This window comes from Erpetoichthys calabaricus, chromosome 1 (assembly GCF_900747795.2).
Source record: "Erpetoichthys calabaricus chromosome 1, fErpCal1.3, whole genome shotgun sequence".
Classification (NCBI taxonomy): Eukaryota; Metazoa; Chordata; class Cladistia; order Polypteriformes; family Polypteridae; genus Erpetoichthys; species Erpetoichthys calabaricus.
The window spans coordinates 280,013,088-280,039,954 of NC_041394.2; the positions used below are offsets into that span (position 1 = coordinate 280,013,088).

At 39.2% G+C, this 26,867-nt stretch overlaps 1 protein-coding gene across 1 annotated transcript in view; it reads left to right on the forward strand.

Moving 5' to 3' along the window:
* dnai7 (dynein axonemal intermediate chain 7) overlaps positions 1-25,831 on the forward strand; it is a 55,671-nt gene extending 29,840 nt beyond the window's left edge. The window contains exons 6-15 of the mRNA XM_028815649.2: positions 443-589; positions 908-1,011; positions 2,423-2,717; positions 5,091-5,208; positions 10,917-11,077; positions 13,295-13,484; positions 13,654-13,868; positions 15,114-15,278; positions 19,809-19,922; positions 25,545-25,831. Of these exons, the coding sequence (XP_028671482.2) occupies positions 443-589; positions 908-1,011; positions 2,423-2,717; positions 5,091-5,208; positions 10,917-11,077; positions 13,295-13,484; positions 13,654-13,868; positions 15,114-15,278; positions 19,809-19,922; positions 25,545-25,820 (1,785 nt within the window). The 3' untranslated portion in view covers positions 25,821-25,831. The remainder of the gene's footprint in view (positions 1-442; positions 590-907; positions 1,012-2,422; positions 2,718-5,090; positions 5,209-10,916; positions 11,078-13,294; positions 13,485-13,653; positions 13,869-15,113; positions 15,279-19,808; positions 19,923-25,544) is intronic.
* Positions 25,832-26,867: the final 1,036 nt, after the last annotated feature.

Sequence of the window (26,867 nt, forward strand, 5' to 3'; positions counted from 1 at the left end):
TCGTACAATAATTAGTGCCACTGCCTCACAGCATAGACTGTGTTTAAATTCCAGCTTAGTTGCTGTCTGTGTAGAGTTTGCAGATTTTTCTTATGTGTGTATGTATGTTTTTTCCTGGTACTCCCATTTTCCGCCCACATCCCAAAGAGGTGTAGCTGATGTTGATTGAAGGTGCTAAATTGGCATTGTGAATGTGTGTATGTTAACGTGCCATGTGACAGACTGGCATTCTGTCTAGAAAAGCTGGATTAGTGAAGTATTAAATATATATTTTTAATCCATATTTTTTCTTATTTTATTTCATTGGTCATATATATGTATACTGTATATGGTTGGCTAAATAAGTATACTGTATACTGTGCATAAAGTTTATGTGAATAGACACGTTTAATGAGAAATTCACTGGAAATAAATGTGAAGTAACTGTAAATGTCATGAATAGCTTACAGATGAATTGGAGAACCTATTGGCTGAAACACCTGCTCATGAGATGAATGAAAAAGATATTGTACAGCATAAGGAGACAATTATTAATCTACAAAATTTAGTTCATTTTAAATATGATGAAGTCACAGAAGAAATACTGAAGGTATATTTGCTTTTATCATGTTACATCTTTGTATTATGCTCATATATTTTATTGCTTATATGCTAACAATATTAAAACTGTGGAGGTCAATTTTTAAATAAACAATTGCTGCTTAACCTAACCAGCTGGCTTTTAAAATGAATACAGTTATTTCAGTGATGATTATTGTATAAGGAAGCAAATACTATTTTTGTATATAGTTAAAATTTGAAAAATACAAAAGGTTATTTTTAAATAAATTGTACTTAATGTACGTATTTCAAATATATTAAACACAAGCATGAATACCTTTTTCTCATCTATACACATGCTGTACAGCATTCTACTGAATCTGCTGATCCTGATACTGGAAACATGCAAATGGTGATAAAGAAGGATGATATAATAATTTGCTTATGGGCAAATTTGAGCAAAGATCCAAGGTAGGTATTTTTATATAGTATTCTTTTAATATTTCAGTCTTTGGACCAATAACTTAAAATTCACAACAAGTGAATTCTACTCAGTTCCACATCATATGTAAATACACTGAAGAACAATGATGTGGTAAGTATTACTATAATAATATGTTTTATTTATATAGTGTCTTTCCCAAGTGCCTACTACTATGTTTCATAATTTACCATCATATTTTTAACATTATAACTGAAGTAACTAGAAGAGTACGACAACTTTCACTATCGCAGTGGTAGCGCTGCAGCCTCGCAGTTAGGAGACCCGGGTTCGCTTCCCGGGTCCTCCCTGCGTGGAGTTTGCATGTTCTCCCCGTGTCTGCGTGGGTTTCCTCCGGGTTCTCCGGTTTCCTCCCACAGTCCAAAGACATGCAGGTTAGGTGCATTGGCAATCCTAAATTGTCCCTAGTGTGTGTGTATGTGTGCCCTGCGGTGGGCTGGCAACCTGCCTGGGATTTTTATTCCTGCCTTGCGCCCTGTGTTGGCTGGGATTGGCTCCAGCAGACCCCCATGACCTTGTGTTAGGATATAGCGGGTTGGATAATGGATGGATACTGTTGTAGCATGTTCATGATAGTATTGTGGCACTTTCATGCACATAGCATAACTTAATATTGTCACACTGACTTCAATCCATAGTCATAGGAGGTTGAAGGCAATGCTGCCAACATTGAGTGCAAGGATGGAACCAACCGAGGATATGCTGCCAGTCCATTACAGAACCCATACACATACACACTCTATTAACTCACTCCCCGCAACACCCCAACAATCATCACATCCTCATAGCTCACCGCCTATCATTAATGAAGTAATAAATCAGTCACTTGATCAGTTGTCAATTTATATCAGCTGTAAATCGTTAATTATCATTTTACAGCTTGCTTAATCCAACTGCAGTGTTAAAGGGACCTGCGCCTATCACAGCAGCATCTGGTACAATGCCTGAACGAACCCTGAATGTGGCATTAGACCACTGAAGAGCAAACTAACACAGATAGACATGGACACACACACACACATAATCACAGCAGGCTAGTCAAAAATGTAACAAAAGTATAAACTGGTACTGAATGTTTGGGTACTTCCCACATCCAAAAGAAATGTATAATGTATAACTCTGTTGGCATTTTAATCTGGGCTGGCTACTTCCATGTAATTGATGCTGCCAGTTGAGTATCAGGCTGCCCTTTAATGGAGAATTAGGCTCAGAAAATTGATTTGTTAATGGTGGGATATTACATTGAAACCTATTTATTAAACACTGCCGTTGTAGTAGGTACTGCTTGTGATAATGTAAGGAATTTATAGGAATTCAATATTGTTTTATAGTCCTTTTCACGTAGATCTGTTTTGAAGAATTGTTCGTTTTATTCAACAGGTTCAAAGGTTATGAATTCCCTGAGACTGGGCTTGCATTTGAACTACCAAAGCCCTTAGCATCAATGGATATTGTTGTGCGTTTCCTCTATAGTCGACATGATCACCTTTCCTCTCGCTCTCAATCATTCCACCTGCAAGTTAAAAATCTAGCAACCAATGTTATGGCAGAACCTGAACCAAATGAGACGAAAGACATTGAAGTAGATCAAGTTGATGGAGAGCAGAAAGAAGAAACAGAAAATCTCAGACTTAGTGAAAATGAGCCAGAGTCTGTCAGTGCTGAAGATAGAAAGGTATGTTTGTTCAGTACTGGAATTCATGAGGACAAAAGAACTAAACTTGAAACTTGGGTTTTATAGACAATACATCCCGAGTTCAGATTTGTGTGAAATATTACATTTTGTGCAGTTGATAGCAATAGTAGCATAAGGGGAGTTGTCATTACTTTAGAAGTAAAATATGGAGTGCGTTGGCCTGTATATTTGGGACAGGAATTGTTATTCCCAAGCATTTCTAAATAGCTTAATAACTTCTGAATTAAAAGGCACATGCAGATCATTTATATGTAATGCTTTAAGAGTTAGAGAATCCTATTCAATACAGAAGAAGTTGTGAGGAGATGGAAGAAACCAATAAATTCATTTCAAAAGCTAACGCCTAAAATCTCTTAAAGTGAGGATTTACTTATGACTGAGGTCACTGCATTTGCCGTTAACTTTCATACTGGTTTGCAAAGTAGAAACTAATGTGGTTCACTCACGATGTGGAAATGACTCAACAAACTTTGCTGCTCAGTTTCATTTTTAAAGTGGAGACAGTGTGCCTCAGTAAGGATGCCGACCACAGATTTTTTTTCTAGTTATTTGGGGTTTGGTGAATCAAATATGCAAGTTTCTCTGAAAAAGCTTACCGGGTGCTAGAGCATTCATACATCTCACTGTGTGCTGTTTGGTTCTTGTGTACAGAGGCTGTAATCATAAGGAATTTGCTTAAGATGTTCATCAAATTCTAAACGTGTGTGTTAGTTGAGCTGATGACCCTAACTTGTCCCTCAGAGAGCGCGAGTGTGGGCCCAGCAGAGGATTTGAGGAGATAAGGCTGCCAGCACAGACTCCAGATTTCTCTAAATTGTGTTACATGGATTTGAGAAGTCATGTTGAGATGTTATTTTACAGGCAATTACATTCCACTACTGAAACAACCCTCTTTGTGAAAAATGTCTAAAACATAAATTAAATTTGGACTTACCACTGAAACAACCAAAAAAAACCTTTGTCCCCCAGTGTGAGGGGTCACATTGACATCAGTGTTAGACATAAAACAGGGAAACATTTTCCACATAACTGAGGCTTACTGTATATTACAGTGTATGTTTGCCTATAGGACTGGGGTCCCAACACCCTTTTAGTGCCTCTAAACATACCATAAAATGTATTCACATAAACTCCCTGGTAATGGTAATAATTCACCATTTGAAGACAGTCAGTCCAACTACAAATGAATATGTGCCTGCTCATACTTCACCTTTGTGCATACCTCACAGGAGTGTATCTGCTCCAAAGATAAGAAGCTGGCATTCTAAGAGGAATTCTGTTTCCATACTCAAGGCTTCTAAATCAAAAAGTACTGACAACATTTCAATTAAGCAGTACATGTCACAGTCACCCATATACAACTCAAGGAAATGCAAAATTCTTCAGAAAAGCGTTGAAGTGCCTGTTTTAAATAATGCCACCCAGCAGTATTGTGCAAGATGTCAAATAATAAATCCCAGTTAATATCAGATTGCCCAGAGCTGTTACGGTACCTACAGTTATGCTTGCTCTGTCTTTATAAGCCAGCAGCAGAATGCTATGACATAGCCGTATGTGCCTGCACTTGGTGACATGTTTGCTGATTAGTCACCGAGTCTATGCTATCACAAAGTTTAACATGCAGTCTTGGGCATCTTCCCAAAATATCAAAACTTACCATATTTGTGTAAAGTTGCAGTCCGTAAATACTTTGTCCTCAACACACCACCGATAGTAGTAGTTCACCATGCTTGCTAATGCATTATTGTACTTAAAGAGCATGTTTCATCAAGTTTTATTACTTCAACTACAATTCTCTGTTCTGAGTTATCATTGTCATTGCCAAAATGGGACATCGTAGAATTGGCTTGCACTTGATGACTGGCTATAATAAACTCTTGAGATGTTACTTCAAATACTGGGATTTCAACAAAAAAATACAAAAATCAGAAATTGTCAGAGTAAATGGAACCATAAGTAAATCCAGGTAAAATCTGATGCACTCTTCAGGCAGTTTATTTACAAATATTTTTTTTTAAGATTTTTATGTGTTTAGTGCTAAACTACTTCTTTTAATGCCAAAAGGAAAATGAACCAAAAGCTGGGCAGGCTGTATTTTTACTGAGGAACCTGCTTGATTACCAGACCCATCAGTAACTGCCCACTGATCGAAACTAAAGGGCAAACCTTGACATAGTGGAGTGATTATATACCTCAGCAAATCCAGAAACACTGGAGGATACCCCCTCAAAAGTCTGAAGTGTATGAGACAAAAGAACATTTGAGCAAAAAAAAAATGATCGTGAATAGAATTGGAACACCAAGTATGAACTGTCTTCTAAATCACTCTTCTGTTTATGTCTTTTATAACAGAGCTCTATGAGCCTAGTGTCAAATAAGGATGAAACTAAGAGTCTGTCTGAAAGAAAAACTGAAGAAGAAGAACAGAAACCACCAGAAAACATGGCAGACGAAACCACAGAATGTGTTAGTAAGTTATCTGTTATCTTTCATGTACAAGGAAAGTTAACGCATTATTCTCCTCCTTCCCAATGCTTGGCCTTGCCTCTTGTGCCATATTCTGTGTATTATTGGGAAGGTGAGGAAGTCTTTAAGGTGCACAGACACACACATATATAATAAAAACTATCACGCACCAGTGGCTGGTTGTTTATCACTGGCACCCATTAGTGTATGCAAATCATAAGAAAATAAAGTATCCCTCATCTCATAAATGTCAGTTTCCACCTTCTTTATTTCTAATCCTAGTCCATATTAGTAGCAATTTTTATGGAGACAGAGTGAATTCAGGAGTAAATAATTAATCTATACTAATAAAAGGCAAAGCCCTCACTGACTGACTGACTGACTGACTCATCACTAATTCTCCAACTTCCCGTGTAGGTGGAAGGCTGAAATTTGGCAGGCTCATTCCTTACAGCTTACTTACAAAAGTTAGGCAGGTTTCATTTCGAAATTCAAAGCGTAACGGTCATAACTGGAACCTATTTTTTGTCCATATACTGTAATGGACGGGGGCAGAGTCGCGTATCGCGTCATCACGCCTCCTATGTAATCACGTGAAACGCCTATCGCAGAAGTTAGTTCTAGACCATCAGTAATAGGTCAAAATCCGCGATATAGAAAGACCATATAAATAAACATTTTTATAGTTTAAGCCTTAAAATACCCATCCCACACGCTTTAAACACATGTAAACTTATTAAACACACTTTGTTAACACATATGATATGTGGATGTCGGACTAAGGATATAAGTAACATCTCTCTATTATAAAACATTTTAAGTTCATGCAAGACAAGGCAGTGAGACAGGAAAACAGCTGCTGTACAGGCTTATTGACACGCAGAGCGACAAGCAGCACAAAGTCCACTTCTCCTTAGCGTGCATTTAGCAAGCCCGCTTAAACCCCCCCACCTTCACAACGCTAAGTGGCAGGAGCATATCGTGCCTCGGAGAGGGGGGTTTGAGCGAACGTGTGTTCAGCCCTCACACCCACCCACACACACACTCCTCCTCCTCCTTCAGAACTCGCAAAGCGACAAGCAGGCATTTTGGCAGAAGCAGCACAAAGTCCACCTCTGCTTAATGTGCGTTCACCTGCCCCCCTCTTCACAAAGCGAGTGGCAGACACATCAACGTCTGATCGCTGCGTGTAGTGTTGCTCTGCGGTGTTAAGAGTGTAGAAAGTGTTTAAGAGCATAGAAAGTGTTTATAAGAGTGTGGGAAAGGTTAAAAAGAGAGACAGAAAGGTTTATAAGAGTGTGGGAAGGGTTTATAAAGCCTTAAAATATATATAAATAATAAAATAAATATAGGTCGGTACTTCACGGATTTTCACTTATCGCGGGGGGCTCTGGAACGTAACCCCTGCGATAGGTGAGGGATGACTGTATTTCTGTTTTATTTAAACCTTTTAAGTTCGTATGCATAGCCCCATTTGGCTGTTTTAGGTTTTTTTTTCTTTCTTCAGTAATATTTAATCTCCTTAAAGAAAAACAACATGCATTTTACTTTTTTTGTATCTCTTTAGTAATATTTTAGTGTAAAAGGATAACCAGTATTTAAACCTTTTATGTTACTTTATAAAGTTATTTTACACAATGTTGAAAAATTAATAAGAAAGCTACATATTTTGGCAGCTGCTGCTTTAATTTTAAATGAAATGAAAAAAGCTCTCCAAGAGAAAACCTCAATGAAGAAGAAACAGTTTGCACTATCTAAAATGGAGAAACCCTCATTTATAAAGGTTTGCTGCACATGACTTAACTGAAAATAAATGAATAGTTCCTATGTGTATAATACATATTTATCTATTTTACTTATGCCTTTATTCCAGCAACTTGCAACATCTGAGGTACAATTTGTTACATTACTTTTGTTTCTTGCAGCACAGGCAGGTGAAGTGACTTCCTCAGGGTCACACAGTGGTGTCAGTACCAGGATTTGAACTGACAAGCTCCGGGTTTGCTGAAATATTACTGAAGAAAGAAAAAAAACGAAAACGGGCAAATGGGGCTATGCATACAAATGTCCATCCATCCATTATCCACACCCGCATTATCCTAAATACAGGAGCCAATCCCTTGCAACACAGGGCACAAGGCAGGAAACAAACCCCGGGCAAGGTACCAGCCCACCGCAGGGCGCACACACCCACACACACCCACACACCAGGGACAATTTAGAATCGCCAATGCAACTAACCTGCATGTCTTTGGACTGTGGGAGGAAACCGGAGTACCCGGAGGAAACCCAGACAGACATGGGGAGAACATTCAAACTCCACGCAGGGAAGTGAACCTGGGTCTCCTAACTGGCACCTTTCACTGCGCCACCATGCCGCCCGCATACAAACTTAAAAGGTTTAAATAAAACAGAAATATATACCTTTATTTTTACTTCCTTAACTTGTGGAGGGTGTATTCTGTAGCAAAACCCTAACTTTTTCATTAAAGCCCCTTTCAGTCAATAAGCCTTAAAAACAGGTGTAAAGCTAAACTTGCAGCACCACTATTCAATTACACTTGCCTAACACCTCTCCTAAGGAAAGATACTGTGGGATCTGGGCATCAGTCAAAGCACCAATCACAGGCCCGATTAGAAAGCGGGAAGCTGTGATTTGTCGTCTCCCTCCCATGTAACAATCACAGCCCGTGTTACAACGCACTATGTATGTATGTGTATATGTATATATGTATATGTTCAGTAAGTTTTATGGCTATAGTTTCCCATTTTTGCTGATGCCCCCACACAAGCAGCTAAATTATGTATATATATATATATGTATATGTAGATATGTGTATATGTAGATATGTATATATATGTTTACATAACCTCTTTAACACACTACTTCTCCGCTGCGAAGCGCGGGTATTTTGCTAGTGAATAATAAATAGGAGGTGTTTTGACCCTGGGCGGCACGGTGGCGCAGTGGGGTAGCGCTGCTGCCTCGCAGTTGGGAGACCTGGGGACCCGGGTTCGCTTCCCGGGCCCTCCTGCGTGGAGTTTGCATGTTCTCCCCGTGTCTGCGTGGGTTTCCTCCGGGCACTCCGGTTTCCTCCCACAGTCCAAAGACATGCAGGTTGGGTGGTTTGGCAATTCTAAATTGGCCCTAGTGTGTTGTGGGTGTGTTTGTGTGTGTCCTGCGGTGGGTTGGCACCCTGCCCAGGATTGGTTCCTGCCTTGTGCCCTGTGTTGGCTGGGATTGGCTCCAGCAGACCCCCGTGACCCTGTGTTTGGATTCAGCGGGTTGGAAAATGGATGGATGGATGGATGTTTTGACCCTGGAGGGTGACTTGATTGCAGTACTAGACTATCCAATGTCTGTGGAAAGAGTGATGGTGGAGAAAAAAGATGGTTGATTTTAATATATGTTGTAGAATTAGCCCAGCTACAGACAGATACAGGACACACAGAAGTCCCAAAACACACACGTTTATTTTCTGTTTCTTTTCTACAGCACACACACAGTGCCCAAATCACCAATTTCTTTTCTTTCTCCACTCCTGCAAGCTCTGTCCTCCTGACTCCAGCTCCTCGAATGGAGTGAGGCGGACCCTTTTATATTGTACCCAGATGTGCTGCTGGTGCTCGTTGATGACCTTCCTGCAGCACTTCCTGGTGTGGCAGAAGTGCTGAAGTACAGGGCTTAGCAAATGTCCAGGTGCCCTCTAGCGTTAACCACGGGCCTCCATAGGGTTGAGCTTCCAAGCTCTGTTCCCGTGGCCCCAACACCCACCAGGGCGGCTGCCCTCTTTTGTTCTAGGGGAGATACTGCTCCTCTCCCTGTCCTTCCAGTCTCCAGGCATCCTGGCCAGGCAAGGGTCCCAGCCGTCCCCTACAATGTCTAAATTTCCAGAGGTAGACAGTAGATTTAGCTTTCGTTACTCAAACTTTTTAAAATGAATTAACAAACAATTAAACAAATGTAAGCTTTTAAAAAAAGAGTTTAAGTTTAGGAGATTATCTGCTGATTAGTGGCTAGCTGCTTAAGCATAATTTTTGTGCTTATTGTTTGTTTTTGTTACTGTTTTATTCTATTTTCTAAGACATGTCAGGGAATCCCTTATGTCTCCATCGATTCTTATCAAATTCAATGGGCGTATAACATTATGATGTAGTATCTGTTCAGTTCAGTCCCAGAGGGAGACACATAACTCCATTGTGTTCAGAACATGTACTATAGACATTGAGTTAGAAAGGTAAGGAGTATTAGTGAAGACCCCAGACATCCGGCACAATTACTTTTCTCCCTCCTCCAGTGTAGAATACCATTGGCGCTCACACCATGAGATTCAGGGACAGTTTTTATCCAAAGATGTTTCCGTTATACAGTGTCTGATGTTACATCAAATTCCTGCTTTTGTATTTATTGTCCATGTTGTATTTCTTGTTTGGCGTTTGTTACTAATGTCACTAGTCTTTAGGAGATATCCAAGTAATCATTTCATTGTACTACATACACATGATAACACTTTTGTACCTAAACATATCGTGACGTTACCTCCAAGACAATTTTGTTTTTGCTAGTTGTGGGACTCGGGTGTGCTTGTGCTTAGCGGTGTGTCAGAGTCTGCATGCAGTGTGTGTGTGTGTGTGTGTGTGTGTGTGTGATGTTACATGCAGTTATTCTTTTATAATGAGTTCAGAGGGTGTAGAGAATTATTTGGGATGTCTTGTCTTTGGCCCTTTGCAGTGAGCTCCATGCGTGTTAGTTTTCGCACATCTTTTTGAGCAGGTTTGTTCTTATCTTTGTGTTTTCCTTTGAGGCTAGTTTGTCTGCATCTTGGTGTTTTATGCATTGTTTTGCTCAAAAGGCACAGACAGGTATGAGAAACAAGCACTTGAAAATTCTTTAATAAGGCCACCCAACCACCTTCTGTTTTTGGCTAGTATCATGGTCTGATATATTTGCACCTTCTGCTGACTTACTTTTAATTTTAAGTCTTCCTCTCATTAGTTTCTTTTATCTAGAACAGGGGTCCCCAACTCTGGTCCTGGGGGGGCTGCAGTGGCAGCAGATTTTCATTCTAACCCTTTTCTTAATTAGTGACCTGTTTTTCCTGCTAATTAACTTCTTTTGATTTAATTTTATTTGACTTGCTCTTCAAGACTCAGACTACTGATCACTGGTTGGAGTTTCAGGCCCTGTGTTACTTGGTTTTCTGTTGGCTCCCTCACTTCAAATTTCATTTCTGTTTGGGTTCCATTTAAGGAAAGAAATGAAGCAATTGAGAGGAACGATGAAGAAATTCAGGGGAACAAATCTTAAAAAACAAATCAATTAAAATGAATTCAAAAGAAATACACTAATTAAGAAAAGGGTTAGAATGAAAACCTGCAGCCACTGGGACCCTCCAGGATCAGAGATGGGGACCCCTGATCTAGAACATCAAAACATTTATTTTTATGCCAGTCAAGTTTTACCATTTTGGATTCTTACTTTTAGATTATTCATCCTCATTAAATGTAATACAAATAAATAAATGTTTAATGCTGTTCAAATCAGTTCAGAGCAGATAGTTTTGTATTTTCACTAGGTGGAACTAATCAGTATAAAGAAAATAAAATGTGTATATATAAAACATGACCTACACTGTATTAAGGTAATGCAATTTTCTTCTTTACAGCCATAATTAGATTGTTTCTAATGTGTAAACTGTTTCTCATCTCCAGCTGAGGAAGCACCAATACCTGCACCAACAGAGACGACTTTTGTTCTTGATGAGAATGTTTTCGACCTTCGTCAGTACAGATCACTTGGAGGAATCTACTATTTTGATGTGTTCAGACTCCCACCACAACCCACACTCCGAAATGGATGGACAATGGTGGAGGTAAACTCATTTATAATATAGTAACAATAAGAGCAACATGTATGTGGAACAGAAATCTTTTAGAGTAAAAAATGTCCCTCTATATACTAAATGATTAAAATGTATAATGTAATAAATAATAATCTACATTTCCTGCATTTCTAGTCATCAAGAAAACTCCAGCACTGCCACTCGATTCACTCAGACTTGATTTCCTAAGAACAGATGAAACCACCTTCAAATTTCTCTATTATAATAAAAAAAATCCTAGGACAAGACAAGACTTTTTAGCCTGGGACTAGACGTGACTTTTTCAGAGAGATACTTTCACGTCCCACAAAACAAGACTTTGTGCCAAGAGATTTAACCATGCCCAGGGCTGGAAATAAAAAACAGAGTAGATGACAAAGTAGAACATCGTAAAGAATTCAAATACGTTAGCGCAATACACAAGCAGAGCAGGTTAGAGATAATGAAAGTACTAAAATTCAAAAGTCTCAAAAAAATGATAGTAAAGATCGCATTAGTACTAACAATTGGAAATTATCACTTCGTGAAATAACGGAACAGCAAAAAGAGATTGAATATATTGTTTGGATTTAAACTTTATGTCGGAGACTTGTAGATTGTCTAATTCGTGTTGCCATCAAAGAAAAGTAGTGTTTCTTCCCAATGAAGAGGCGTATCTGCGTGAATTAAAAGATTTGTTGTTTGGTGGAAGTGAAATCCACATACGCGAGTGGCAGAGACGCGAAGTGGCTGACACATAGCACAGGCTGGGGAGATATTAGATTATTATATACCAGTAACGGCGCACTGCAGTGAATACACTTGACTTGATCATTCCTAGTTTTCATTGTCTTTCTCTGTACGTTTAGCATTTGTTTGCTCAGAGGTTGATGCGCTTGCTGCTTCCTGAGTAGCTCTTCTTTTCTCCACCCTAGTGGCCCACTTCTTCTCTTCTTCCATCAGCATCTTTTCACGTTAAAACTGATTCAGTGTTTGTGTTGCAATGACTTAGTACGTTTTCTTTAATTTTTCACTTAAGCTAGCACTTAAGTCTTCAATATGCCTCAAGAATGATTTAAGATGTGAAGAGGTAGGGGAAGGTGGTAGGGATGAGAACGGCGCCCATACGCATGCGCCGCAGCCGAGAGTTTATTCTACAATAACATAAAATAAAAATAAAAACAGAAATAACCTTGGAGGTCAATCATCACTCCGAAAGCGGATAGTAGACGTCACGTAGTATATTTGTACCAAATTTCAGGTCAATAGGTCAAACGGTTTGCAAGCTACAGGTGATTTAAACTCCTGGACAGACAAACAAACAGCCCCGGTAGTGTATTATATATAAAGATTATTCTGTATTGCTTAATTGTGATTTATTATTCATTTCCATGATTTTGGGCTGAAGGGTCATATAGGCTTACTTAATTCATTGTGCCTAATGTCCCCTGCAGCTCTGAATTTGATTAAGCAGTTTCAGGCAATAAAAAGATGGATGGATTGCCATAATTTTCAAAACTCCGTTAGCCCCAGATCACAGAATTCGAATCTGGCCCAGAGTTTTAGCACCCCACCTGTCCACTGTGTGACAGACTCTGTGGTGATACTCTGGCTTTACTTTCACATCGAAATTGATGCTTGCCGACTACTCCAAAGTGCCATAGTATGAATGGGTGTGGTTGTTTTTGAGACTGTGCCCTCTGTTAGAGTGGCCAAGACACACTCCATGCTTAATGCTGCCTAGATAAACCACAGACCTGTATGGCCATATAATTGGATGAACAGAATTTAGACAGACAGGTGAATTCTTGTTAATGAGTTACTGTATGATGCAGTGATGATGTGCTCCTTAAGCCACACTTACTCTTTTTGTCATTATGAATAGGTTTTTGAAAATTTACGGGTGGTGTTAACTACTTTTAAATATAATAATAAAACTTGTGTTTTAAGTTAGGTTTTATTCATAGGTATCTCTTTGTAATCTAACGTAAATGTTTGAGCTTGTGAGTGAAAGGGGGTCAAATTAGCATATTGTAACACAATTATCTTCAGGCTGAATGTAGCCTTACGGTCTGTTCTTATTTGCAAAATGTATATTAAGAAGCTTTGAGTTTTTGTCTGATTTTGAAATGTATTTTTACACTATAATTATGAGTTCAGGGGCATGAATGTCTCAAGCGGCCTTTTTATAATAAAGTGTTAAAAATGTTTTTATTTCATTTATTTTAGCTTGTACAGTGTGGAATGTACAATTTTCCTTACCCATTTGAAACACAAAAGATAAATAACAATGAGTCTGAGAAAACTGATGAGAAAGAAATTGAGACTTTAAGCCTCCCGCCAGTGGGTGTTTCAGTCCGTCTTCCTGACAATGTCTTATTTTTGGAGCAGCCCAAGATTGGCAGATGGGATTTTACAAGTATGATATCAGTTTTTTTTTTATTTTTAAATATTCAGTCCAAAATGCAAAATCAATATATTCTCATTTGATGGTGTTATAATTCTAATTGAATTGTATGGGGTTTTATTTACACGGCAGTTGTGTTTAGGTTGAAGATATAATTAAGTTCATTCCATTTTAATGACAGGCAAAGAGTGGAAGATGGATCGAATTACTAATGTGAAATACGATCAGGAAAATAAAAGCATCACCTTCACAATGGATACGTTCTACACGTTTGCCTTCATGCAGGACTGTTACATTAATATGCCTTTCCAGTCTTGGGAGCTTAGACCACTTGGAGTAAATAATGTTGTCCTGACCGTTACCGCTGCTATAACAGAAGTTCAAATTGAGGTTAAGGCAAGTATTTCTGAAAATATACTGTAGTCAACATTTAGAAAATATTTTCATTGTGAACTAAATGCTTGTTTGGGATCCTTTAACCTTCATTTACATTATTCTGCATTAGTAAACATCAAAGTTGATAATAATCCTACAAAAATCCACCATACAGCCTTTTGCTGCTTCCATTGTACCTGCTTCAAAGGGGCAAAAGTACAGAAATCTGTCTTCATTTCTTGGTAAATAGCATGACAAACAGGATCCCAATTCTCCATACTTGAATAGCTTACTGTAAGAACTTTAATCCTTGTGAATTTTTTTCCTATTAGTACAGGTTAAATATATCCGTTGGCAGTTGTTTTTTTATTTTTATAGTCCATGTGAAATATATTTGTTCATCCTAATATTTCAGATGATGGATTGCTGAGCCTTTTACAGAGCTTATCCCTCCTGAACTCCCAGAATCCCCAGTGAAATTTTGAGGTTTAGTACCCTGGCTCATGTCATCTTGTGACTACATAAATCTGTCTTATACAGTATAAATGCCTATACAGAACCCAACGACAAAGGGCAATTAGTAGGCAGAATATACCAAAAGAGATTGGAATAGAATGTGAACCAACTACTGACCTTGCCCCAACTTACATTTAATGTATATGATTGACAAAACTATACTGGCCAGCAAGGGACACTCATGAGAGATCAAAAAATAAAAACAGGGCAACTCCAGAGAGACCAAAATGGGCTATAAAAAGATCTTTAATTAGCAAAGTAGTAAACACAAGGGAGAGAAGTCAAAATAACAAACAGGAATACTATAAACCCGCTGGCCCCCTAGGCCCTTACCGACAGGTGCAGTACCCCTGCCAATGGGGCTTGAAGGGAATAAGAGCCTGACCCAACAGGAAGCAAAGTTGGACAACACACCAGCCAATCGTAGGGCTCACCCGCTTGAAGAACCCACACCAAGCCAGTTTAGAATTGCCTGTTAAACCGACACGCACATCTTTGGGATTTGAAAAGAAATCTCAGGAAGACACCACAGACATCAGAATAACATTCAAAATTCACAATGACTGGTTCTGGCATCAAATTCGAGTCTCTGGAGTTATAAAGCAGCAGTTCTAACCACTGTGCCATCAATCAAGTTATATTTGTTTTTACTGAGCTTTAATGTTAAAATCTCTTTTTGCCTTTATTTTTCTTTTAGTTTTAAATGAGTTATAGGTTTCCTTAATTGTAAATTTTGTATTTTGTACACAGGGTGACGAATGCAGGTTAAACTGTGCACCTGCAGAAAATAGTGTTCTTTCCCATATTGGAGGACAGTGGATGAACCTTAAAGCCCTCATAAATGCCATGCGAAGTGTAGGGGTAAACATCTTTGTTGAGGAAGACTCCTATAAGTATGCAAGCATTAATGCAAAGGTAATATTAAATAAGAAATGTGTTTTGTTTTTTTTTTTTAACTGTGGTTACAGCAATTGTGACTGTTATGCTGATTTTCCATTAGCACCAGGAACAAGTATAAGGCCAACAGGCTACTGTAGTTCCAGATGTTTTCCATCAAAAGCTGGCACTGCATGTTCATACTCATATTTACATAATTCTTATAATAAATATGAAGAAAATTATTGTGGAGCTAATTACTCGTGTTTTTTTTAATGTTGCTATTTTTCCTGCCAGGCGTCCATTCCTGGCATCTTTTTTTGATACTGGACATTAGGCTGTGCTTCTGTCCACTACACCTGTTAGTCTACTTGACATTAAAAGCAAGCATATCAAGAAACAAAGAATAAAAAAATGTAATAAAGGAGATTGTACTAGAACGATGTTCAGAGAGACAGTTCTGGGTTCATGTCCAAGTACCTCCATAATGTCATACAGTCAGTGACTGTGATATCACTGCATTCTCATCCCAGGCTGGCACAAGTTCTACATACTGTACAGAAATTTTGCAGTTGGTTCCAGGAATCTTTAAAAACAACACAGTGACACAAGCGGTAAGGCTTGGCTGAAAGAGCGGCAAAGAATTCCTAGCTGCACTTAGACTTCTGGCTTAGACAGCAACAGCATATTCCATCACAGGAAATGGATGTATGATGAAGAGGTTTCGTTTATGTTCTTGTGGTACTAAATCTAATATATCCTTTTGGAGCTTAGCCTGGACAACTGCAAGCTGTGCTAAATAATAATCGTTTCATGCAAAGGAATAAAAATGAAAATGAAAGCGGATTATTACTTCATTGGCAGCCTGCAAAAAGAGATAATTTTATATGGGGAGAGAGATATATACACTCCATTATCATTATTGCTGACATTAGCGGCGATGGACTTGCGCCCTGTCCAGTGTTTAGTCCTGTTCCTGCCTTGCATCCTTTGTTAGCTGGGAAAGGCTTCAGCACCCATGACCCTGTCTGGATTAAGCGGATTAAAAACATGACATGACAAATGTTTATATTAGGATTTGTTTTATGTGTTTACTCTATCATTTATAATGAATACATTTTATTTTTACTGTGTAAGATTTGGGCAGCGTGGTGGTGGAGTGGTAGCACTGCTGCCTCGCAGTAAGGAAACCAGGGTGTGTGTTCCAGGTCCTCCCTGGGACGCGGTGTTTGCCTGCTCTCCCCGTGTTCTCTAGGCTTTCTGGTTTCCTCCCACTGTCCAGTGTCATGCAGGTTTGGTGAACTGGCGACTCTAAACTGGCCCCAGTGTGTGTTTGTGTGTGTTCTTTTTTTGCGATTGATGCATATCAAGTTCTTACACATCAGATATGTGTGCTTGTCCACATCATTCACTGTCACTATGCAGCGGCTTCTATGATCAGGAGTCTGAGTGGTTGCAGGCCTGTGTGAACCCGGCCTCTTTATTACAGAAACATTTGTGTATCTTATTCAACTTGCTGATTAAGAAGATTTCTTCTTTATGAATTTGTTGAGTTTAGTTGAAGATGTTTGAATAAGCTCTGATCCTGGCCTTTATTTTATATGTCAATCTACTACACTTTAAATAGTTCTGTTCAATCAATATCAGATAGCAGACCTCGTTTATATGCTTGTTATGCCCAATGTTGACAGAGTTTTAAGAGAGTTCGGTTCTATCAAACTGGTGGAGTAGCATGTAAGGAGCACTATAACCATACTCACTTGGCCCTTACTGTAAATGCAAATGTGCCATTTGGCAAATGAATACCAACTTAATACTACGAAAGGAGAAACCTAATGCTTAGTAGCTTTTTTTTATTTAAATTTAAGAATTTAATTATATACTGTAAATATCTGTCAAACAGCTCCTTGAGTGGCCCACCTCTAAATTAATCTGCATTTAACTGGCTTATTTTTTTTTCCAGATGTTTGCCTTTCTTCGAATTTCTTCTCGCACTAAACTGAGTTGGCCTCCTCCTTTACCTCTGTATAGTCATTAAACAATACAGGAGCTGTTCTAAAAGATTTACATGGGTCTAAAAAATGGCGGAAGGCAGCAAACTTTAGTCTTCCAAATGGCCATGAATTCTTCCTGAACATGTCACAATACCAATGAAGCCTCTTCAGACCTAAAGCACCAACATGGGCCAACTTGTTGCAATATTAATACACATCATTTATAAGTTACAAACCGTAGCTCTGATTAATGTTAAGTTCACACATCAAGTGTGGAGAACAAGAAGTAGTGGAGTCAATCACACACAACAAATGGCCTCCAGTTGAGAATATTAGAATAATTTTGACAAAACAAGTCATTCAGCCCAACAAGCACGCCAATCCTATTCACTAAATTTGACCCAAATAACATCAAGTCGAATTTTAAAAGCCTCCAGTGTACTGCTGTAATTCCTCAGTTAACGAACGAAGCTCCTTTATAATGAAGTCAGCATATAATGTTTTGTGGCGCATGTGCAAGTCCAAGTCTCAGTGCACTAGAGCACTAAGGTAGTCAATGTACACTGAATGGTCGTTGTTTGTTGTTAATATCATACATACTGTAGAATGCAAAGTTATTATACATGACTGCATTTCACGTGCACTGTAACTTATTTTAGGAGTGTTATGGCCTACCAAAAGGCCTAGGGGTATATAAATAGGCCGCACACAAGTGAGAGAAAGAGGCAGACAAAACACATAAAACCAGCTAAATAAAAACAGACTCTATTTATTGTCAAAAAGAAAAAAACTCACAAAATATGAAGAAAGTTACACAAAACAGAAACAAGACAGGACGACAACACTAACTTAAGGTGTGAAACTCCACAAAGTTTAGACATACTATCCACATTTATCACATAGATGGCTAGCTTACAACAATTACATTTCTTTAATAATGATTACATCTTGCCTGAAGAAGGGGCCTGAGTTGCCTCGAAAGCTTGCATATTGTAATCTTTTTAGTTAGCCAATAAAAGGTGTCATTTTGCTTGACTTCTCACTACATTCATAATGGCTAACACAGTACAACACCCTAGTACTACATTTCTTTAATAAGAAACAAAAACCCAAAACCAGGACATCCAACCCTAACTCTCCATACCTTGCTCTATCCTTCTCCTCCCCCTCTCTTTCTCTTTCTCTCTCTCTCACACACTCACTCTATCTCTCTAACCTAAAAACCCAAACAAACTCCACCCACAGCCCAGGAGATTTATTAACAATGGGCATCTCAATAGGTGGGTAATTAGGGCAGGACTCAATGAAATCATCAGCCCCAAATTAGCGTAGAGTTTAACAAAAAGATCTAGAGTCATAAGAAGGAGGTTTAAAGAGTAATAAATATAATTTGCCTAGTATGACACGAAAATGTAAAGCCATATTTTTAGAAACTAAAATTCAGATTTTAAAGATGTTAGAAGCTGGAGAAAAGATTCCATCAAGTAATAATAATAATTCTTTACATTTATATAGCGATTTTCTCACTACTCAAAGCGCTCTCCACACAGGGAGGATCCGGGAAGCGAACTCACAATCTCCTTACTGCAAAGCAGCAGCACTACCACTGTAGCATTACTGGCCATGGAAGCACCCAGTGCAAAGTATGGAAGTGGGGGCACAAATAGAAAGCACCTGCCTGCAAGCTGGAGACACGTCTCCTGCACTAAAATCATTTGGCCACTGGCAGTTCCTGCCTTGGATAGGCTAATGGAGAAGGTTAGTGCAGATGGTGTCACCTTTGACCCCAAGTGCAATGTGAGATGTAGCTGGCAGCATGTATGTGGCAAGTGAAAAAAATGCCATTCAAGATCAGGGATGCAGAAGTTGTGTCTGAGGAAGAAGAGCCTAATAAAGAGCACTTCAGCTGAAGCCTCACTAGTGTGTTTTATAGCTTAAGCATTACCTCCCTTGACTTGTACTCAACACCTCTGACTATCCCATTGGCCTTTTTAAACAATTCTGTACACTGTCTGGGTGTAGAGTGTGAGGAGTCCACCATGACTCCTTGGTCCTTCTCATAAGGTGTACTTCAAGTTTCAGACCGCTCATTGTGTATTTAAATCTAATGTTTATACTTCCTATGTCTGTAGTATTAGGGTGTTGTACCGTGTTAGCCATTATGAATGTAGTGAGAAGTCAAGCAAAATGACACCTTTTATTTGCTAACTAAAAAGATTACCATATGCAAGCTTTCGAGGCAACTCAGGCCCCTTCTTCAGGCAAGATGCCAACTACTTCCTATGTGTAATACTTTACATAATATCACCTGCCATGAATTTGTCCAAGTCTAAACTCTGTTTAGAACCGTCTGTAATAATCTGGGTTTTTCTGCCATGTATTGGTTATGATGGCAGCCAGGAGTCTCTGCAGCCTTCTGCGAACTGAGCAGATTTTCACTGATAAAACACTCTGAACCAAACTGACATTATACATTTTAAATTTAAAATGTAGGGATTTACTATAAAGCTATTTTTACTGCAGAAAGAAAATATATTAATGACAATCATAACCAAACCCTGTTTTTCAATTCCAGAATTCTGTAGCAGAAAAGGCAGCTTATGAACAGATGGCCTTGCTTTCTTCTGCCTATGCTTTTGCCTGGAGCAGGTGGAATGCAGAAAGTGGTACTGAACACGTTGTTATGAAGGTAAGTTAGGGAAGTAAAATAAAACTGGAGAATCTGCTTTGATCCACTTTTCCAAATTGACTAGAAGATCAAAACAAAGCTTACATAATTCCTTTAATTTTGAATGCTATTGAACAGCTCACTGACATTCCCTCTGCATAGGTCTCTTCCAATATCTCAAAAGGTTATTTGGCAACTCTAAGTTTAGCCTGCTGTAGCAGCAGCTCCCTTAACCTGGAAATGGTTGTCTGGATCAAAAAAACATGTTGTGCTTTCATGACATGTCCTGGCTCACATTGTGAATCAGCACTGTGGACTGTACCTGTAGCGGTGTACTTGAGCTGTCCGCAACTTAGTCACTTGGACACACTGCCTTCCAAACGCCTTGATTAAACATCCAGACGTTACAGGCCGTTCAGTCAAGGTCAAAGTTTAAAAATCATGAACATTGCGATCAGATTTAACAAATAGCAACATCATTTGATGTATCTTTTTATTTTTTAAAGTGATACAACCAACATCATTAAGTTTTAAGTTGTGGAATACCATTTGTGCCAAAATTAAATGAAACAAAATGGCAAGTGTCTTTTTAAACATTTTCTGATTAACTGGTCTCTGGGTAATACAGTAATCCCTCGCTATATCGCGCTTCGCCTTTCACGGCTTCACTCCATCGCGGATTTTATATGTAAGCATATTTAAATATATATCGCGGATTTTTCGCTGCTTCGCGGGTTTCTGAGGACAATGGGTCTTTTAATTTCTGGTACATGCTTCCTCAGTTGGTTTGCCCAGTTGATTTCATACAAGGGACGCTATTGGCAGATGGCTGAGAAGCTACCCAACTTACTTTTCTTTCTCTCTCTCTTGCGCTGACTATCTGTGATCCTGACATAGGGGGTGTGAGTAGGGGGGCTGTTCGCACACCTAGATGATACTGACGCTCGTCTAAAAATGTTGAAAGATTATCTTCACGTTGCTACCTTCTGTGTGCAGCTTTTAAGTATGCTGCACGGTGCTTCGCATACTTAAAAGCTCAAAGGGCACGTATTGATTTTTTTTATCTGTCTCTCTCTGCTCCTGACGGAGGGGGTGTGAGCTGCCGCCTTCAACAGCTTTGTGCCGCGGTGCTTCGCATACTTACAAGCCAAACAGCCCTATTGAATTGTTTGCTCCTTTGAAGAGGAAGATATGTTTGCATTCTTTTAATTGTGAGACTGAACTGTCATCTCTGTCTTGTCATGGAGCACAGTTTAAACTTTTGAAAAAGAGACAAATGTTTGTTTGCAGTGTTTGAATAACGTTCCTGTCTCTCTACAATCTCCTGTGTTTCTGCGCAAATCTGTGACCCAAGCATGACAATATAAAAATAACCATATAAACATATGGTTTCTACTTCGCGGATTTTCTTATTTCGCGGGTGGCTCTGGAACGCAACCCCCGCGATGGAGGAGGGATTACTGTAATCCGTTAACACTGCTCATCCTGACTATATCTATCTATCTATCTATCTATATACTCTCATTTAAGTTCTCCTGAAGATAAGTCGGGACTTGATTTTATCGTATAATTTCTGGTATCTTATAATGTTGAATGCGGAAAACTCGCGCTATTGATCCAAGAGATTATGATACGCTAATGCCCACCTTAGAGAGAGTAACCACAGAGCACACTGCCTTTTTTTTTTTCTATGTATTTTGCCTACGTGACCACACAGTAATACCCGAATTATTCTGAAGCGACGTTTGCACGGTTTTGTGTTTTTTGTATCTTACACCCTCATACACCTTTATCATAAGAGCATTCCTTATCTACGATGGAGCGTTCGATCAGAAGAAAATATGAAGCTGGTTTTAAATTAAATGTCATTGAAGTAGCAAAAGAAATTGGTAACTGCGCTGCTGCAACAAAATCTGATGTGTCTGAGAAACTGATGTGAGATTGAAGGCGGCAAGAAGATGTAAAAAAAAATAAAAAATGAAGTGTCACTTTTTTGAACAGGCGTATAAGTAGGGGTCCGATTTTATGATTGATTTTTTGGGTTTCAAGACTCGACTTATACGTGAGTATATACGGTATATCTATATATCTCTCTCTTTCTCTATATATATATATATATAATCTATATATACAGTCATATGAAAAAGTTTGGGAACCCCTCTTAATTCTTTGGATTTTTGTTTATCATTGGCTGAGCTTTCAAAGTAGCAACTTCCTTTTAATATATGACATGCCTTATGGAAACAGTAGTATTTCAGCAGTGACATTAAGTTTATTGGATTAACAGAAAATATGAAATATGCATCATAACAAAATTAGACAGGTGCATAAACTTGGGCACCCCAACAGAGATATTACATCAATACTTAGTTGAGCTTCCTTTTACAAATATAACAGCCTCTAGACGCCTCCTATAGCCTTTGATGAGTGATTGGATTCTGGATGGAGGTATTTTTGACCATTCTTCCATACAAAATCTCTCCATTTCAGTTAAATTTGATGGCTGCCAAGCGTGGACAGCCTGCTTCAAAACAGATATTCAAAAATAGATTTTTGAAGATATTCAAGTCAGGAGACTGTGACGGCCATTCCAGAACAGTGTACTTCTCCCTCTGCATGAATGCCTTTGTAGATTTCGAACTGTGTTTTAGGTCATTGTCTTGTTGGAATATCCAACCCCTGTGTAACTTCAACTTTGTGACTGATGATTGAACATTATCCTGAACAATTTGTTGATATTGGGTTGAATTCATCCGACCCTCGACTTTAACAAGGGCCCCAGTCCCTGAACTAGCCACACAGCCCCACAGCATGATGGAACCTCCACCAAATTTGACAGTAGGTAGCAGGTGTTTTTCTTGGAATGCGGTGTTCATCTTCTGCCATGCAAAGCACTTTTTGTTATGACCAAATAACTAAATCTTTGTCTCATCAGTCCAAAGCACTTTGTTCCAAAATGAATCTGGCTTGTCTAAATGAGCATTTGCATACAACAAGCGACTCTGTTTGTGGCGTGAGTGCAGGAAGGGCATCTTTCTCATCACCCTGCCATACAGATGTTCTTTGTGCAAACTGCGCTGAATTGTAGAACGATGTACAGATACACCATCTACAGCAACGAGCTAATCCAACCAATTTGGTGTTGCAAGTAATCAGCATTGAGCAGTTACATGTATTCAAATCAGCAAAATTACAAGGGGACCCAAATTTTTGCACAGCCAGTTTTTCACATTTGATTTAATTTCATACAACTAAATACTGCTTCACTAAAAATCTTTGTTCAGAAAACACCCCAGTACTCAGATGATCCTAGGAAATGAAAGACATACCACATAAGACATACCATCTTTTTTGCTGACAAGGCTTCCCAAACTATTTCATATGACTGTGTGTGTGTATATATATATATATATATATATATATATATATAGCACAGCTGACTGACTCACTAACTCCCCAAGAAAAACATTATTTTCCATTTAGTTAATAAGCTGAAATTTGGTAGATTGGTACGTCTAGATCAGTGGGTATTCACTAAAAAGGGACATTTTGATAAATCAATATTTAGGAGTAAAAAAAAAAAACCTCTCACAATAAAAAAAAACAAAAAAACTTCAAAATCTCACATTTTGACTCATCGCTTGAAATTCTGGTGACAATATGGAAAAGAAAATTGTTCAACATGTGTTTCATTGATTGTCAATACATTTTTTTATTTATTGCAATATTATATATATTTATATATAGTGCAATATATTATTATTCCCAACAAATGTTGTGAAGGCTAGGGGGCAGCACAGGGCCCTAAACACAAACAAAGAAAACACAGTCCCAGGTTCAAATAAAGGGGTTTTATTACACAAATACCTTGCATAACAATTAAAGACTGTGTTTCTTCTTCCTTCTCTCTCCTCTCTCCCTACACCGCACTGCTACTCCTCCAGTCGAGCGTTACCCATCTCCACCTGACCTGGACAAGGCAGTGCGGTCAATTTTGTTGAGGATCTGGGAGTACTTCCAGTGATGTGCCCTAGCCACTTGGAAGCACATCCGGGTAATGAGAAAGCCAGGGAATGCCTCCCCCTGGCAGCGCCCTCTATCACACACCAAGGATCCCTACAGGGCTGCTCCTCCAGACTCCCAAGTCCCATGCAGCCCTCTGTATGAGGGACACTGCCACCTATTAATGTGTGGGATGAACTGCTCCCAGCTGTACTGTAACCGTCGCCCTATAAGGGGTGCGATCACTACACTTCACCACCCGAGACGAAAGTGGACGATGTTTGAAAGATATATTAGCATTAAAAAATATTCGGTCTTCTACCTCTCTTCCCCCTCTCCACGCCCGCCAATACTTGAACAGATTGATTAAATAAGCAAGTGTATTGTAATCCAGGATCCAATGTTTATACCTTTACATGAAAGGTGACTGGGTGCCCGTTAGCGATCCCTTTTTTCCCCGGACACCCTCCCCAGTCTCCCTAACCCCAGTGGCCAAATCTTAATCCCCAGTACGAAACACACACACAAGAAAAGGAAATCAAAAAGAGAAGGATTAAACATAGTCTTTGTGAAACAGCGATAAATCCAGTTGTACATTAATCATTTCAGGATGTGTGGGGGGAAACAGACCTCAGGCGAATATGGCTTCTTTCTTGCTATCCCCAAGAATTTAAAACACAAGTCCGACTCACTAACGGGAGCACCTGGAGAACCACAGGTCCATCTAGCGAAACACTTGCCTCTTCTCAGGGATTGGCCTTTCTGCTTCTTATCTTCTGGGTGGCCACCCACAAATAGCAGACACCCCTGGGTGAAGTCTCCTTAGGTGTAGATAGCCGAGCTCCTTGCCTTCTACTTTTCTCCCTTGTTTTTTTCTCTCTGTTAGCCGTTCCCCTTAAAAAAGAAAAGTTTCCCACAGAAACATCCATTTCCTGCTTAGGTTGTCATAGCAACATAACGCCTGCTGTAGGCAGCTGGAATCCTTACCAGGCGAGGTCCTCCCAGACTTAGTCGTCAACAATAACACCTGAAGGGAGATTTCTTTATCATCATCCAGACCCTATAAATATAGTGACGACAGTCCAGAAAGCAAAGCTGTTGTATAAGCTACGTAGGCTTGCTACAGTTCTCTCCGGGAATCCCACCCAGGACGGGGATCGTATGGTGTCCTGACCATGTATTGCCCCCATTCAGTCCATCCTTCCATTATGGCATCCTGGCCTGGTAAGGACTCCACTGCCTCCCTGGGCGTGATGCCCAACCGTCCTCTGGGGCCTCTGCACTGTATATAATGTTGCGGTGGTGTTGTGTATGTACAGTATATTCATTTTAATTGTATTTTTTACTTTTGTTATGTATTCCTAGCAACTGCTTTGCTGCACAATAAAGCTCAGTTCTAATTATAAAAATTGTAATTACTGTAGGCAGCCAGTATCCTCCATTATTATCCTGAGTTTCAGTGCAACTCGTGCTAAGAATGCCTTTCTTGTAAGCACAGTTAGTAGAATCTCACCAGTCTGTTGATATCAACACAGTTGAATTCTTTGCAATAATCAATATTGTTCTTTTAAACACTGGTACTTGCAATTACCATTCATATCTTTGTGTTTATTTTATTGGATTTTTAATCTTTCTTTCCAGGTAAGCGAGCATTTAAAAACACAGCCAGTGGACGATGAAGACTGGAAAATCTATATGGTGAGCTCTCGAAGGGCAATGCGCTTGAAAATCACTGAATACAGTGACGCTTTCTCCGACGACCTGGCTGAGAACAGTGAATTTCACTCCACCTTCCTCCACATGATAAAGGACGGGATTAGTGAGGAAGCTTTGGAACGAATGAACCAATCCCATTTTCTTTTTATTGACTGTATGCAAAAGCTGTTGAATGCTACTAAAGTGTTGACTTTCTCATGATGTAAATGTTGATCTTTTATAGAATAATTTTATCAAATAATAATGTAATATTAATACTATTAAATAATATTATCAAATCATTTTATATAATAATTAAATGTTATGATTTGGAGATTGACTTTTAAGTGGTGTAAGAGGTTACAGGTTTTGCTTCATCAGATTTTTTTCTTTACATTTCTTGCCGTGAACAATCTCGGTAAAAAAAGAACTGCTCTGTGAATGGCAGGATGTAACGGTGTGAAATGCCCCACGCCCGTCAAATTACACCATGACCCTGAGCCTTGTGGTTTAAGACTGAGAGGAACAAGGCAGAGATCAACATCAAAAAGTTAGTGGTGTGTCATTAAAAATAAAAAGACAAAAAGTCCTGATGACACACTTTAAACAATCAAAAAGCAACAGGAAAAATATTTACACCCGCACATCCTTTTCTTCCTCTTACTTCCCATCAAAATCAACTCGACTTCTCTCACTCCCGTGCCTTTGCCGTCCTCGGGTGTTTCTAGCCAGCTGCCTCAGTCTGGCACCTACTAACACAGAGTTGAAGAGCTGTGAGACGATCACGGCCAATCACATCTATTGCCAGTCTCCTTGCCACCAATGAGGGCTTTTGACCTGATGCTGGCCTCTCATCACGTCTGTCCCTCCCATGTCCGCAGTCAGACATGGCTCTCTCTCTCTCTCTCGCACTGGTAAGCATCCTCTTTTATAATTTTCCCAGGGTCTTAAACACTTAAGGCTTTAAAAACAAAACAACTTTAGTTTAATCGCAGACTTGAACTCTGGCCAGGCCGCCGGCCTCACCAGCTCAGAGGTGCATACCCCCACCATGGCTGCGAGTCACAGACTTACCAGAGTCTCTTATCATCACACCTTCCCCTCCTCTTCTGCTCGAAAAAGGTCAGCTGCCTTCTCTATAACTATTTATTCAAAACAAAGTGGGCTATCCTTTAACCTCCTTACTGTTATGTTTGGCACAGAAAATCAAGCCAAAAACATTTTGTTCTGTTATTATGAATAACTGAACCATGTAAATACTGAAACATC